Source organism: Zootoca vivipara, chromosome 10, assembly GCF_963506605.1.
Source record: "Zootoca vivipara chromosome 10, rZooViv1.1, whole genome shotgun sequence".
NCBI classification, from domain to species: Eukaryota; Metazoa; Chordata; class Lepidosauria; order Squamata; family Lacertidae; genus Zootoca; species Zootoca vivipara.
The window spans coordinates 69,060,154-69,076,075 of NC_083285.1; the positions used below are offsets into that span (position 1 = coordinate 69,060,154).

The 15,922-nt window shown below is 49.2% G+C and overlaps 1 protein-coding gene across 1 annotated transcript; it reads right to left on the bottom strand.

Annotated features, from left to right (window-relative positions):
* Positions 1 to 968: 968 nt before the first annotated feature.
* On the bottom strand, positions 969 to 15,445 carry LOC118091544 (alpha-2,8-sialyltransferase 8F-like). Its single transcript, XM_035128632.1, has 7 exons — positions 15,378 to 15,445; positions 13,211 to 13,291; positions 8,869 to 9,021; positions 8,601 to 8,742; positions 4,812 to 4,924; positions 3,248 to 3,337; positions 969 to 1,410 (listed from the first exon to the last, which is right to left on the bottom strand). Exons 1-7 carry the CDS (start codon positions 15,443 to 15,445, stop codon positions 969 to 971), a joined length of 1,089 nt encoding a protein of 362 aa, XP_034984523.1.
* Positions 15,446 to 15,922: the final 477 nt, after the last annotated feature.

The window sequence follows — 15,922 nt, forward strand, 5'->3', positions numbered from 1 at the left end:
GAGATGAAGAAGGCAGCGCGATGGCCAGTTCCTGCTCTCCAGCGCAGACATCCCACAAACACAACAAACACCAACGAAACCTAGAAACTCAACTGGGGGAAATCCTCACTTCCGGTCATGGTGGCCGAAGCTGCTTCCTGACTCCTGACTGTTTAGAAGCAGCTGGAATCAGAGGCTGAGGTTTGAACACCCTTGCACCGCAGACAAAGCTTGGGGGTGCCTTGTACCCCCCCCACCCCGTCTCTGCAGCTGGGATACTGTCCCCTTCAGGAATGCACCAGAGACCTCCCTTATCCAGGGACAGGGAACCTGTTTGTGTGGCCCCGCAGCCGGCCAATGAGACCATTTTGACCCCTTGTGGCAAAAGCAGCAGGTCCGGGACAGGTAAAGAAGACACAGCTGGGTCGAAAGGGGGCTTTGCAAGCCCTGACAACCAGCTGATTCTCTAGACTGCTTTTTGCATGGGTCATGCCGTTATGGGGATGGCTCCTGGAGGTCAATGGAAAACCATTGCCCAATCCTTATTTCTGGGGTGCAGGGGCGCATGACGACCTCCAGCTCTTTGTTCAGGCTGTTCATAGAACTCTACTCTCAGGAAAAGAGTAGGGCCAACGTTAGCCTTTCGAAAGGACCCCCCCCCCTTTCCCCAATTCGGGAGACTCCGGTAGTAGGAGCAGGGAGCCCGTGAGGTCCCTCCAAGCGGTATCGCCAGACTCCAGCTCCCATCATCCCTCTGCGCTCCTGGTGGAAGATGGGAGATGGAGTCCAGCAACACCGAAAGCAACACCCAAGCCCCTCCCCCCCGCTCCCGAAGAAGGGCATCAGTGCTGCAAACCAACCCTCCAGGGCGGGCTTCTCCAAAATGGCTTGCCCACGCCAGAACGGAAGTCTGCGTGGAAACCTCCAAGCGGTGCCTGTTTGAAAACGCAACCTCCTCCTTAGCCCAGAGAGAGAGAGACTCCTGTTCCTCAATGGCACTTGCCCAGCCGCAGCCTCAGGATGCCCTGCAGGTACATCTTCAGGTAGCAAGAGAACTCGCTGGGCCTGACGCGCACCTGGGAGTGGCGCGGGATGGGCTGGCCACTCAGGCTGTGCGCGAAGGGCCAGAAGCCGTAGAGAGTGATGCGCTGGCAGAGCTCCAGAGCCAGGCTGACAAAGGCGAAGTTGGGCGAGAGGCACTCGGGCTGGAAGCCCTCGCGGGTCCAGTAGCTCCCCAGGGCAGCCAGGTACTGGGGGTTCAAGAAGGAGGCCCGCTGCAGCACGTCCGAGTCCTCCAGTGGGTGCAGAGGGGGGTTCCTGGGGCGGCTTTGGAGGGTGGGGGTGACGGAGGGGGCGAGGAGGAGGAGGAGGAGGGCGTCCCGGTAGGGGCGCAGGGTATCTGCAAGACGCTTCCGCTGGGAGCCCCGGGACCTGTGGGAGGAGGAAAGGAAAAGGAAGTTGCCTTCAGGAAAAAGCAATGCATGCGTGGGAATACATCACCATCTTTTATTATTTATACCCCACCCATCTGGCTGGGTTTCCCCAGCCACTCTGGACGGCTCCCAACTAATTAAAAACATGCTAAAACATCAAACATTAAAAACTTCCCTAAACAGGGCTGCCTTCAGATGTCTTCTAAATGTCATATAGTTGTTTATTTCCTTGACATCTGATGGGAGGGCGTTCCACAGGGCATGCGCCACCACCGAGAAGGCCCTCTGCCTAGTTCCCTGCAACCTCACTTCTCGCAGGGAGGGAACCGCCAGAAGGCCCTCGGAGCTGGACCTCGGTGTCCGGGCAGAACGATGGGGGTGGAGACGCTCCTTCAGGTCTACTGGGCTGAGGCCGTTTAGGGCTTGAAAGGTCAGCACCAACACTTTGAATTGTGCCCGGAACATAGCTGCCAAGTTTTCCCTTTTCTCGCGAGGAAGCCTATTCAGCATAAGGGGAAATCCCTGTAAAAAAGGGATAACTTGGCAGCTATGGCCCGGAAATGTATTGTGAACCAAGGTAGGTCTTTCAAGACTGGTGTTATATAGTCTCGGTGGCCGCTCCCAGACACCAGCCTAGCTGCCGCATTCTGGATTAGTTGTAGTTTCCGAGTCACCTTCAAAGGTAGCCCCACGTAGAGCACATTGCAGTAGTCCAAGCAAGAGATAACCAGATAAAATAAAAAAATTTAGAAATTGGACTCACGGCACTTTTTGGGGGGAAAATAATATTATTTAAAATGAGTTTAATAACTTCATCTGACAATTAATTAACCTCAACAAGTCAACATAATATGTATTGAAACTTTTTAGTTCAGTCAACAAACGCGCAACGTAACATGGCTAAACAGTTTGTACTCGAGTGGGGGGACGGACAAGAAATTTTCCACCTGACCTTGCTACGCCACTGAGTCCCACCTGGGCCTGATGAAGCCAATGGCTCTACTGATGTGCTGAAACCCTTTTAGCTGGTGCACAGAAGTCTTTTTTTGGCCATCATTTATACACAGGGCCTTTTTTTAACAATTAAATCATGCACTTGTATTGAACAGCATTAGCTGTTTCTTGAGCTGCTTGGTTTTGCGCTGTTCATGTGCTGTTGTGGGTTGTTTTGTTTTTTAAAAAAACTTTTTGCTGATTTTTAAATGCTCTGCTATTCTGGCGAGCTACGCTGAGCTCAGTGTCGTTCTTGGGAGAGCAGGCCAGTATCAGTTCGGACCTAATTTGGGGTGAGGCCATAGCTGCCAAGTACCCCGTTTTCCCTGGGAAACCCCCGTTTTTACTTACCTTTTCCCGGTGGTTCCCCCGTATCACTTCGTCTCCCATTTTTCTTCATTATTTTCTCCTGCCGGAGGCCATTTTTTTCTTTCCGATTTGCCCTTCTATGGGCACTAAAAATGGCCGCCGCCAGCTTCAAAAGTCGCATCTACGCATGCCCGGAAGTGCATAGACGCGACTTCTGGCGTCGGCCATTTTTGGTGCCCATAGATGGGCGGAGCGACACCGGAAGTCGCGTCTATGCACTTCTGGACATGCGTAGATGCGACTTTTGAAGCCGGCGGCGGCCATTTTTGGTGCCCATAGAAGGGTAAAGCGACACCGGAAGTTATGTCGATGCAACTTCCGGTGTCACACGGCTGCCAGTCCCGGATTCTGCAGTCCAGGACTTGGGAGGTAAGGGTGAGGCAGCAGCTCAGTGTCGCCAACTGCACCTGCTCCCCAAAGGGACAAGGCGTTTCAGCATGCCAGACACCCCCCCGGCCCCCCACTCCTCTTACTTAATGTCCAGGCTGCTGAGGTTCAAGGCCACGAGACTCGTCTTGGACCCCACATCTTCCGAGGAATTCGTGGGGGGAGGCAAACTGAACCTGGTTTGCAAGAGGAGAGGGTGAGATGGAAGAGAAAATCAAAGTCTGCGTTAGCAGTCAGATAAACACTCTCCTATTTGTTTATTTCATAAAATTTAGGAGATATGCTGCTCTACCTTCCCGATATTTAGCTGTTATAATCTTAATAAGGTTACCAGACGTCCCCGTTTCCCGGGGACAGTCCCTGGATTTAAAAAACAGCCCCCCTGACAAAATCCTATCATTTCTACCAGGGCCGTCTTAAGCATATCTGGCGCCCTGGCGCGAAGATCCCTCCGGCGCCCCCCCCCTCGCCCAGTTTCCCAGCGCGGCTGTTTGGCGGGCATAGCGCAGCTGCCGCAGCGCGGTACCCCCTGGCGGCCTGGCGCATTGCGCCACCCAGCCTTGCCTTAGGGCCGGCCCTGATTTCTCCTGAAGTTGAAAAGTGTCCGTGGATTCATTGAAAATAATCTGGTAACCTTATCTCAGTAGCAGGTTGAAGGTTATTTTTGGATCATTTTCCGGACGAGTGTCTTTTAGATAACCAAGCAGAAGTGTTTTACATTCCAAGGGTATTGGAGGCATCCTAACATATCAAGAGATCTGGGCCTGATCAGATTTAATTTCTATTTGAGAACAATTCCAGAAACCTCCCTCCCTCCCCAGAACTGCTGACCTTTAGCTGAGCAAATTCAGCGGCGTGCATTCGCTGAGTGAACCATGGTTTTGTGAGTTATCTGTTTATCCGGTTCATAAAATCTATTTAAACCTCCCCCCCCCAAAAAAAATAAACAGTCTTTTCATTTTTGTTTTTTTGCAACTGTCAGAGGTTCTTGCGACTACTCTAGAGTAACGACGCTCCGCGTGCTTGTCTTTAAACAGTTTTTATTAGTGCAGTCTATTTACAGTGAGACTGCTGTGTAAAACATGTCTGCTCAGTCCGATGCAGAATCCGGCACTGAACCGCCCCTTGACTTCCTCCAACATAAGAGTCTTGGGACAGCAAACCTCCTTCCCCTCCTTCTCCTGCGTAATTCCGGAACCGGAGGAAAGGGTCTACGCTCCATGTTTTCCTTCTCCCCCCTTTCCCCCCTCTCTCTTCCTCCCTCCTGTGTAGCAGGGGCTCCCCCATGCTGAGAGTGCCCCGGCCCTCTCTCTCCACTTCCTGACTGGTCTCCTCAGCGTCCTCGCTGCCATCGCTGCTTGGGGAGGAGCTGCTTCTGATGAGAGGGGGAGGTTCTCCATACTCTCTTCCCCTTACAGCAACAATAACTGAAGACTTTCAAAAAGTTAAAATAACAACAGGTTGAAAACAGATTAAAACTCGCCTCACTTTTCAAAACATCCCGGTAGTCTGGCCTAAACAATATCTTGGCTCAAAGGGTACGACAGCAAAGGCGTTTGCCTGATCTCAATCGGCAGGGAGTTCCCAAGTTTAGTAAGGAACGTTTCCCCTACTTGAAGAGCTCTGAGTCACTCTCAAAGGAAGAGTTACCTGATTACGAAGTCTGCCTGGTCGATCTCTTTCCCGCAGCGGCTCCTCTGCAGGATCCCACCATTGCCCACCACGGCGCAATGCTTGTACTCAACTTCCGAGAAGGTGGATCTCTGGAGGTTTCGAGGGGAAAGGGAGAGATTTCGAAACATCTGTGTTTTAAAACGTTTTCAGAATCAACGTGCAAAAGAAATGCTGGGTTTTGTACACAGGGGGGCAGCCTTGGGCATCCCGGTGCCCAATGGCGGGTGCCAGTTTGGCCAAAGGCTGATTCCACCCTGGGAGACCCCAAGGATCCTATATAATAATGTCCATGTTGTCCCTGCGTCCAGTTGTCCCGTGTGTCCCTGGGGTACTGCGCATGTACCCCAGAGACACAGGGATTGGACGGAGGGACAACGGCCAACCGCCGCTCCGCCAACCGCCGCTCCGAAGCCCAGTCTCATGCTGGAGGCGGCGGGGGAAAGAAGCGCTCCCCCGGCAGCCTTGCCGCGCACCGCCGGCATGGGACGGCGCTTCCTCGGCGAACACAAGCAGGCAGACAGCCCGCCTGCTTGCTTCCCCGAGGAAGCCGAAGCGGCAGCGGGCGCCGAGGGAAGCCGGCTTTCTCCGAAGCCCCTTCCCATGTCGGCGCTGCGCGGCGAGGCGGCGGGGGGGAGAAGCGCTCCTCCCCCCCGCCGCCTCACCACGCAGCGCCGACATGGGAAGGGGCTTCGGAGACCTTCTCCGAAGCCCCGTCTCATGCGGGAGGTGCCCGGCGAGGCGGCGGGGGGGGAAGAAGCGCTCCTCCCCCCCCGCCGCCTCGGCACGCAGCGCCGGCATGGGACGGAGTTTCGGAGAAGGTCTCCGAAGCCCCGTCTCATGCGGCAGGTGCGCGGTGGGGGGGGGCAGAGAAGTGCTTCTCTCCCCCCCGCCGCCTCGCCGCGCACCTCCCGCATGAGACGGGGCTTCGGAGACCTCCAAAGCTCCGTCCCATGCCGGCGCTGCACGACAGCAGCGTTCTAGCGCCCGTTTTTAAACGGGCTGAATTCCACTAGTATGCTATAAGAATGCTAAGGTCTCAAATATAGAAAATAATAATAATAATAATAATAATAATAATAATAATAATAATAATAATAATTTATTATTTATACCCCACCCATCTGGCTGGGTTTCCCCAGTCACTCTGGGCGGCTTCCAACAGAAATATTAAAATACACTAATTTCTTAAAGATTAAAAGCTTCCCTAAACAGGGCTGCCTTCAGATGTCCTCTAAAAGTCTGGTGGTTATTTTTCTTTTTGACATCTGGTGGGAGGGCATTCCACAGGGCGGGTGCCACTACCGAAAAGGCCCTCTGCCTGGTTTCCTGTAGCTTTGCTTCTCGCAGTGAGGGAACCGCCAGAAGGCCCTCGGAGCTGGACCTCAGTGTCCGGGCAGAACGATGGGGGTGGAGACACTCCTTCAGGTCTACTGGGCCGAGGCCGTTTAGGGCTTTCAAGGTCAGCACCAACACTTTGAATTGTGCTCGGAAATGTACTGGGAGCCAATGCAGGTCTTTCAAGACTGGTGTTATGTGGTCTTGGCGGCTGTTCCCAGTCACCAGTCTAGCTGCCGCATTCTGGATTAATTGCAGTTTCCGGGTCACCTTCAAAGGTAGCCCCACATATTCATAAATGCACACACGTCTAAATATATGAACCATGCATCTGAAATAGCACGGGAGAGCAATCCTGAAGCCATTTGGACTCTCCCAATGACCTCAAATATTCCTCTGCAGTAAGGGAGACAAATGGGGAAAGCCTTCCTGTTGTCTTTTTGCTTACAAATCCTGTCTTAAGGACATACCCGTATATTCCGGCGCACAAGACGACTGAGCGTATAAGACGACCCCCAGCTGTTCCAGTTAAAATATAGAGTTTGGGATATACTCGCCATATAAGAAATACGACCTGGCGTATAAGACGACCCCCGACTATGGAGAAGATTTTCCTGGGTTAAAAAGTAGTCTTACACGTATTTGTGTATGGATAGGGTGAGCCTGTGACCTGGACTCAGGAACTAATCCTCCCTTGTGCATTTATGAACATTTATTCTATATTGGAGGCCTTAGAATTCTTGCAACGCAGGCAAGCAAGAGGCATCTCACAACCGCAGCTGCTTTTGCTGGAGGATGCAAGGCCTGAACTTGTGGCCTTCTGCCCTCAAGGCAAGTGTCTTCCTGCCGCTGTGCCTTGCCCCCATCCCAAGCTCCTTTCCCCGCTGCCAAAAGCAAGGTTGGTTTTTAAATGTTCTATCTGTTTGGCATCCCTGGGCTCCTTGCCAAGGAAGGGAAGGAAACAACAACAACAACAACAACAACAACAACAACAACAACAACAAATAATAATAATAATAATAATAATAATAATAATAATAAGATCAACAACAACAACAAATAATAATAATAATAATAATAAGATCAACAACAACAACAACAAATAATAATAATAATAAAAAGATCAACAACAACAACAAATAATAATAATAAAAAGATCCCAGCCTCCAACACATATAAAAACATAATAAAACATAAAACATTAGCAATCTGATCCAGTATGAAAAGTCACCATATATTTTAAAGTGATTTTATTTATTTTAAACCATTTATATCAAATACAGTGGTACCTTGGTTCACAAACTTAATCCGTTTCAGAAGTCCGCTCCAAAACCAAAGCGTTCCAAAACCAAGGCGCGCTTTCCCATAGAAAGTAATGCAAAGCAGATTAGTCTGTTCCAGACTTTAAAAAAACAACCCTTAAAACAGCAATTCAACATGAATTTTCCTATCTGATGAGACCATTGATCCACAAAATGAAAGCAATAAACAATGTACTGCAGTCACACAATCAATCAGGAGCCGAACTGGGTTCCACACAGACACACACACACACACACACACACACACACACACAGCTGGAAAAATGCAAAATAAATGCCGTGTTTCTCCAAAAAAATAAGCCATACTCCGAAAATAAGCCATACCCTGAAAATACCCCCCCCCCCCCGAAAATAAGCCATACCTTGAAAATAAGCCATAGTGATAGGCAGTTTAACCTTGTAGGTTAAACTGTACCATACTTAATAAAAAAAATATAAGACATCCCTTGAAAATAAGCCACCGTGTTTTTTTTTTTGCGGAAAAATAAATATAAGACGGTGTCTTATTTTTGGAGAAACACGGTGGTAAAAACCTCGGTGTAACACTCAAAACGGAAGTGTGGCACTCAAAACGGAGAACGTTCGACTTCCTGAAAAAAGTTTACAAACCAGAACACTTGCTTCTTCCAGGTTTTCAGTGTTTGGGTTCCAAGTTGTTTGAGTGCCAAGGTGTTTGAGAACCAAGCATAGCTGCCAAGTCTCCCGTATTCTCCGGGAAATCCCCGTTTTTCCAGCTGTTCTAAGTTGAAAAAACGGATTTTTTATTATTTTCCCCCGGTTTATTCTGGCGCGACGGCCATTTTGGAACTGGGCGGAGCATGCTCAGAAGCGACTTTTGATGCTGCTCTGCCCTATTCCAAAATGGCTGCAGTGTGACTTCTGGAACGGCGGCCATTTTGGAACTGGGCAAAGCAGCATCAAAAGTCACTTCTGAGCATGCTCCGCCCAGTTCCAAAATGGCGGCAACGCTACTTCCGGTCTGCTACTTCCGGCCGGTCCCTTATTTCTCGGACAGCAACTTGGCAGGTATGGAACCAAGGTACTACTGTAACAACAACAACAACAACAACAACAACAACAACAACAACAACAACAGTCTCCCCAGCACCTCAGGGAGCAGGTCCACCAGCTCAGGTGTCACGGCCACTTTTCGTCCATCCTTCCCAAAGACGATGTTTGATCCCAGAGGGGTGTTTTCCTTGGTCAGGATGAGCAAGGAGGAAGCGTTGCAACATTGCTCCAGTTCTACCCTGCAAAGGAAAGGGAAGGAAGGTTAGGGATGTGCCCTTAGGGAAAGGCAGGCGGTCCACACACACCCTCACCTGTCGTCTCCAAGGGCACCTCGCCGACCAGGTGAGTAGGAAGGGTATTCTTACCTGTACTGGGCCACAGCTGCCGCATCCGGGTCCCAAGGGCATTCCTCCGTGAGCAGCATGTGCTCCAGGATCTTCCTGTCCTCGATCCAGGTATTCCACTTCTTGACGGCACGGGTCCTCTTCTCATCCCTGGACGTCTTGCGGTACTGGAAGCTGACACCGGGGGAGAGAAAGAGAGAAGACGACCAAAGGCTCTCACGCAGCAGGACTTCTTCGCTTTCTAGTTAGGGCTCTGTGGAATTGCACCTGGCACCTGGTGGGTGCGCTAGTTTAATAAAATTAATATTACTACTACTACTACTACTACTAATAATAATAATATTTTAGAATTTTAGAAGACATCTGAAGGCAGCCCTGTTTGGGGAAGCTTTTAACGTTTAACAGACTATTGTATTTTCAAGGGAAGTAATAGTACCACTGTATTCTGCTCTGGTCAGACCTCACCTGGAGTACTGTGTCCAGTTCTGGGCACCACAGTTCAAGAAGGATACTGACAAGCTGGAACGTGTCCAGAAGAGGGCAGCCAAAATGGTCAAAGGCCTGGAAACGATGCCTTATGAGGAACGGCTTAGGGAGCTGGGTATGTTTAGCCTGGAGGAGAGAAGGTTAAGGGGTGATATGATAGCCATGTTCAGATATATGAAAGGATGTCATATAGAGGAGGCAGAAAGGTTGTTTTCTGCTGCTCCAGAGAAGCGGACACGGAGCAATGGATTCAAACTTCAAGAAAGAAGATTCCACCTAAACATTAGGAAGAACTTCCTGACAGTAAGAGCTGTTCAGCAGTGGAATTTGCTACCAAGGAGTGTGGTGGAGTCTCCTTCTTTGGAGGTCTTTAAGCAGAGGCTTGACAGGCATATGTCAAGAATGCTTTGATGGTGTTTCCTGCTCGGCAGGGGGTTGGACTGGATGGCCCTTGTGGTCTCTTCCAACTCTACGATTCTATGATTCTAATATTTTATTGGAAGCTGCCCAGAGTGTCTGGGGAAACCCAGCCAGATAGGCGGGGTATAAATAAATTATTATTATTACATTTTTTTGAAACGGTTGTGCAAGATCCCTGCAAAATACAGTGCTACCAGACAGGATCTGATGGCAAAATGCACAGACAATGCACAATTGCCCATCACCGCCGAACGCAAACAGACATGAAATGAAAGCAGGCTAAATAAACCGCAGGTAGGCGAATGTGTGGAGGGTAGAGACTGGAACACTTGTGTTTTGTTTGTTTGTTTGATTTATTTATTTAACTTGCATGTTGCCATTTACCTGCAGACCTTGGGGCTTTTCACAGCATTCTACCTGTACTCACTGTACACATATGACTGCTAATAATAATAATAATAATAATAATAATAATAATAATAATTTATTTATACCCCGCCCATCTGGCGGGGTTTCCCCAGCCACTCTGGGCGGCTTCCAACAGAAAAATAAAATACAATACAGTGGAACCTCGGTTTATGAACACCTCGGTTTATGAACGCCGCGGACCCATCTGGAACGGATTAATTCACTTTCCATTACTTTTAATGGGAAAGTTCGCTTCAGTTTATGAACGCTTCAGTTTATGAACAGATTTCCGGAACCAATTACACCCATGTTTCAGTTTATGAACGCTTCAATTTAAGTACTTCACGGACCCGTCTGGAACGGATTAATCCACTTTCCATTACTTTCAATGGAAAAGTTCGCTTCAGTTTATGAACGGTTACTCCGCGGACCGTCTAGAACGGATTAATCCACTTTCCATTACTTTCAATGGGAAAGTTCGCTTCAGTTTATGAACGCTTCAGTTTATGAACAGACTTCCGGAACCAATTGTGTTCATAAACCGAGGTACCACTGTAATCTATTAAACATTAAAAGCCTCCCTAAACAGGGCTGCCTTCAGATGTCTTCTAAAAATCTGGTAGCTGTTTTTCTCTTTGACATCTGGTGGGAGGGCGTTCCACAGGGCGGGTGCCACTACCGAAAAGGCCCTCTGCCTGGTTCCCTGCAACTTGGCTTCTCGCAGCGAGGGAACCGCCAGAAGGCCCTCGGTACTGGACCTCAGTGTCCGGGCAGAACGATGGGAGTGGAGACGCTCCTTCAGGTATACTGATATCTGATCCATGCACAGTAATGATTACGTTTGCAGATGATACTACCATAATGGGTCTAATTACAGGTGGAGATGAATCAGCGTACAGGGGAGGTTCAAAAAGTATCTACATGGTGCTTAGAGAATAACTTGCACCTAAATACAGTGGTAAAAAGGCCCCTGACCATCAGGTCCAGTCGTGTCCGACTCTGGGGTTGCGGCGCTCATCTCGCTCTATAGGCCGAGGGAGCCGGTGTTTGTCCGCAGACAGCTTCCGGGTCATGTGGCCAGCATGACAAAGCTGCTTCTGGCGAACCAGAGCAGCACACGGAAACGCCGTTTACCTTCCCGCCGGAGCGGTCCCTATTTATCTACTTGCACTTTGATGTGCTTTCGAACTGCTAGGTGGGCAGGAGCTGGGACCAAGCAACGGGAGCTCACCCCGTTGCAGGGATTCGAACCGCCGACCTTCTGATCAGCAAGCCCTAGACTCTGTGGATTAACCCACAGCACCACCTGGGTCCCTAAATACAGTGGTACCTCGGTTTAAATACACAATTGGTTCCGGAAGTCTGTACTTAACCTGAAGCGTACTTAACCTGAAGCGAACTTTCCCACTGAAAGTAATGGAAAGTGGATTAATCCGTTCCAGACGGGTCCGCGGAGTACTTTAAACTAAAAGTACCCAAACCGAAGCGTACTTAAACCGAGGTATGACTGTATTAGTAAGACAAAGAAGATGCTGTTGGACTTCCGGAGGAGGATGGGGGAAACTAGCCCCGTTGTATATGGGGGGGGGTTGTGTGGAGAGTGTCTCTTCCTTTAAATTCCTGCGAGTTTACCTTAGTGAGGACCTCACTTGGAAAATCAACATAACTGATAACATAACTCAGGTGGTCAGAAAGACTCCATTTCCTCAGGGTCTTGCGAAAGAACAATGTTAAACAACAACTGATGAACTCCTTCTAGCGGTCCACAACAGAAAGTGTCCTTTCATATTGACAGCCACAGACAGAAAGTCTTCTTTACAGAGGGTGGTGAACACAGCACATGATATTATGGGCTGTCCCTTGAGTCCGCTAGATGACATCGCAAGGGATCGTTGCCTTAGGAGAGCGAGAAACATTCTCAGGGGTGACTCACACCCCGGCCAGCACCTCTTTAATCTTCTACCCTCGGGCAGGAGATATAGAAGTATAATCAGCCGTACCAACAGGCTAAAAAATAGCTTCTGTCCATGGGCTGTTAGGCTGATGAATGGAAAAGAACATAGCAAAATTGACTTGCGAGGTGGTGCGTTGTTCGATAAAAGATTGAGTGTGGGGGGGTCGTTTAATTACATTGTAAACAGGTTGTACAATGACAATAAAGGAGATAGTAATAATAATAATAATCATAATTCTATCTATCTATCATCTATCTATCTCTCATCTATCTATCTTTCTCATCTACCTATGTTGTTGTTTAGTCGTTTAGTCGTGTCCGACTCTTCGTGACCCCAATATCTACCTATATTACAGGATAAAAACAAAAACAAACCAATAAGCCCCTCCCCCAAGCACTTTTAAAAGGAGAATAAGATGTCAATCAGCCCAAGGCCTGGTTGAAAATGAATATTTTCACCTGGCCCCTAAAGATATGTAATGCTGGGAATTGTAGTATGGGGGAGCGCCAGGTTGGCGAAGGCTCGCTCATAGTGCTTAGATCAGGGGTCCCCAGACTACGGCCCGGGGGCCACATATGGCCCCTGAGGCTCTTTTATTCGGCCCCCGGGGACCCCCGCCGCTCGCTCTTACCAGCGCGGTGCGGCGCGGCTGCCGACTTCCGACCTGGAAAAGCGACAGAAATAGCTTGTGCACATGCGCAAGCGTCATTTCCGGTGTACTTCCGGGTCAGATTAGGCTTCTGCACATGCGCACAAGCTATTTCTGGCGCTTTCCAGGTCGGGAGTGTGACAGAAATAGCGTTTGCGCATGCGCATGGGCGCACACAGCCGCGCCCCCCTGCGTGCGCTCCCCCACCCTCCGGCCCACCATGCAATCGGCGCGGCGGGCATCCAGCCCAAAGCCGGGTAAGTTTGGGGACACCTGGCTTAGATGGAGAGAAGGTAGAGAAGCGGTGAAGTTTTGGAAGCCGTGGGCAGGAATTTGAGATGGGACCTGAAAAGTGAGGGTAGTGGATTTCGGGTGGCAAGCCGGAGCAAGCCCGTGAGTCGCCCGTGACCTCTAGCGTTGGCCACCGACCTGTGTTAATACTCACTTTCCGAAGAAGAGGTTCTTAGATTCAAGCAACCAAACCAGTTCCTGGCATTCCTTCTGCTCTTGTACGTGAGCCCATTCTCTGGAAAAGGAAGCCGCAGGCAGAAAGAGGGGGTTTCATCTCAGGGGTGCCAGTCGTAGTCCTGAATGCCCACCCCGCGTGAGCCATGGTTTGAGCAATGTCTAAACCCCCCCCCCAAAAAAAGGGGGTTCTCTGCACTGTCGGGTAGCCCATGGTCTTTCCCTCGTGAAGATTAAAAATTATCAGGTGGGGTGTTATGTACTGAGCTGAATCCTAGAACAATAGGATCCAGAATGCAGCAGTCTGATTGGTCCGCAGGCGCCACCCAATCCAGCTCCAGGTGGAAGTGAATCAGCAACCTGATTGGCCTGCAAGAGCAGCCAATCAGGCTGCTGGCAGAAGTGACTCCACAACCTGATTGGCCGGAAGGAGCAGCCAATCAGGCTGCTGGCAGAAGTCAATCCGCAACCTGATTGGCCCACAGGTGCAGCCCTGAAGTAGCCAATCACACAAGGCCCATTGTGTAAATAATGTATATAAGCAGAAGTTTTTTGGGGAAAGAGCCATTCTTCTCTTCTTCCTCTTCCTCTGAATAAAGGGCATGAAATTAACTCTCGACTCCGAGTATATTTCAGGGATCTTCGTGGGATCTGCCTCGGCCGGGGCATTTTGAGGGAGCTCTGCGCACGCTAGTCGTGAAATGGCACAGAGTGGGTGCCACATCCAAAAGAACAGGGGGGAGGAAATAAGAAAATATTCCTTTATACTACAGGGGCTGCGAGAACACTTAATTGCCAAAAATTGGGAGGGGGGAGGGGGGAATACCCACCAAAAAAGAGTGGCAAAATAAATTATTTGACTATATTGAATTGACTAGATGACAGAAGCCATTAGGGGTCAGCAGCCCAAACAAAAATTTCAAAAAGAATGGGGAAAATATAGAGACTACCTTAAAAAGCAGTGCCCACAAATTAATACTTGGACTTGTTTTGATTAACTCCGGCAAAATAAATTGTGGTATAAAAGTTAAAAACAGAAAGGAAAGGGGCTAATAATGCACTAAGAAGGAGACAGTTAACCAAAATCGAAAAGAGAACCTTGTTGAGGATGAAGGAAGTCAATTATAAGAAACGAAGAATTGAAATATGATATAGAAATATTGTTGACTTTTTGATCTGTAGAAGTTGCCGTATGTTATTATGTTTGCTTCGTATTTCTTTTTTGTTGTTGTTTTCTATTGTACATTGTTATTTCTACGATTAGTTTTATGAGTGTGTGTGTGTTGTAAAATAAACTTAATAAAAATTATAAATTAAAAACAAACAAAAAACAAAATGACAGAGGGGGAGGGGGAAGAGGAGGAGACGGAGAAGAAGACAGGACCTGGTCAGCTGCTCTTGACCATGGGAAAAGGCATGGAAGAGGCCAGGCCATTGCAAAGAGGAACTGGGACGGAATATGATTCGAACCCACGACCCTGAGCTTAAGAGTCTCATGCTCTACCGACTGAGCTATGTACAGTCGTACCTTGGATCTCGAACGCCTTGCGACTCGAACGTTTTGGCTCCCAGACGCCACAAACCCAGAAGTGAGCGTTCCGGTTTGCGAACGTTTTTCCGAAGCAGGGCGTCCAATGAGGCTTCCGATTGGCTGCAGGAAGTTCCTGCCACCAATCAGAAGCCGCACCTTGGTTGTCAAGCGTTTTCGGAAGTCGGACGGACTTCCGGCTCAGATTCCGTTTGACAACCAAGGCATGACTGTATGTAGTTTTGATTTTATCTCTTTTTAGTTGTTTTTGCAAGGGTTGCTTCCCACCCCCATGTTCTTAGTTGTTCCTATCTGTAAGCCCGTTGGAGAAAAAGGCCAGTTATGAATCAATCTATGTCACGGCCATCTGTCACGGATGTTTTAGCTGACATTCCTGCCTTGGCAGGGGGTTGGACTAGATGACCCACGGGTCCCTTCCAACGCTACAATTCTGATTCTATATAATAAAGATGAAGGGCGGGCAGCCTTCTTGAGGGCAAAAGGTATCTTTACTGAGAGCTTTTGTGGGCCCCCTTGCCTTGCGGATCGCTGGCAAGGGGAATCAGCGCCCGCGGGCACCGTGTTGGGCAACCCCTGCCTTTAACCCTCGGAAACTTACCTTGCTCTATGCAGGAGCAAGAGGGCCACCCCCAGGAAAAGCAACGAACAGAGTGGTCCCAGCGCCATGGACCATTTCCGGGGCAGCCAATTCGAGGACATGATGGCACGAACCGCTGGCACCAAGAGAAACAAGCCTGTTTAGTCTGGGGAACAGAGCAGGGGCACAGTAGAGCAAGGAAGCTGAAGAGAAAAGATTGCATCCTGCCGCAAGCCTCATTTAATTGCGAATAAAAATAAAAAGGGGGGGGGACTGGGCGGAGATGGGTCCTACACCTTGCACCAGCCCCTGGCGACTGATGGGCAATTGCCTGGCTGAATAAAAATGACCAGCAAATGTAAGGAGATAATATCAACAGGCTTGTATGTAATTAAAATTATAAAACTATAATGGCCTGCGCAATGTAAAATCACTATACTGGATCAGGGCGGGGAGTCCTGTGTCCACTTCCGGGCACCACCATTTTAGAAGGATATTCACAAGTTGGAAGTTGTGCAAGGCCAAGAACAGGGGTCAGCAAACTTTTTCAGCAGGGGGCTGGTCCA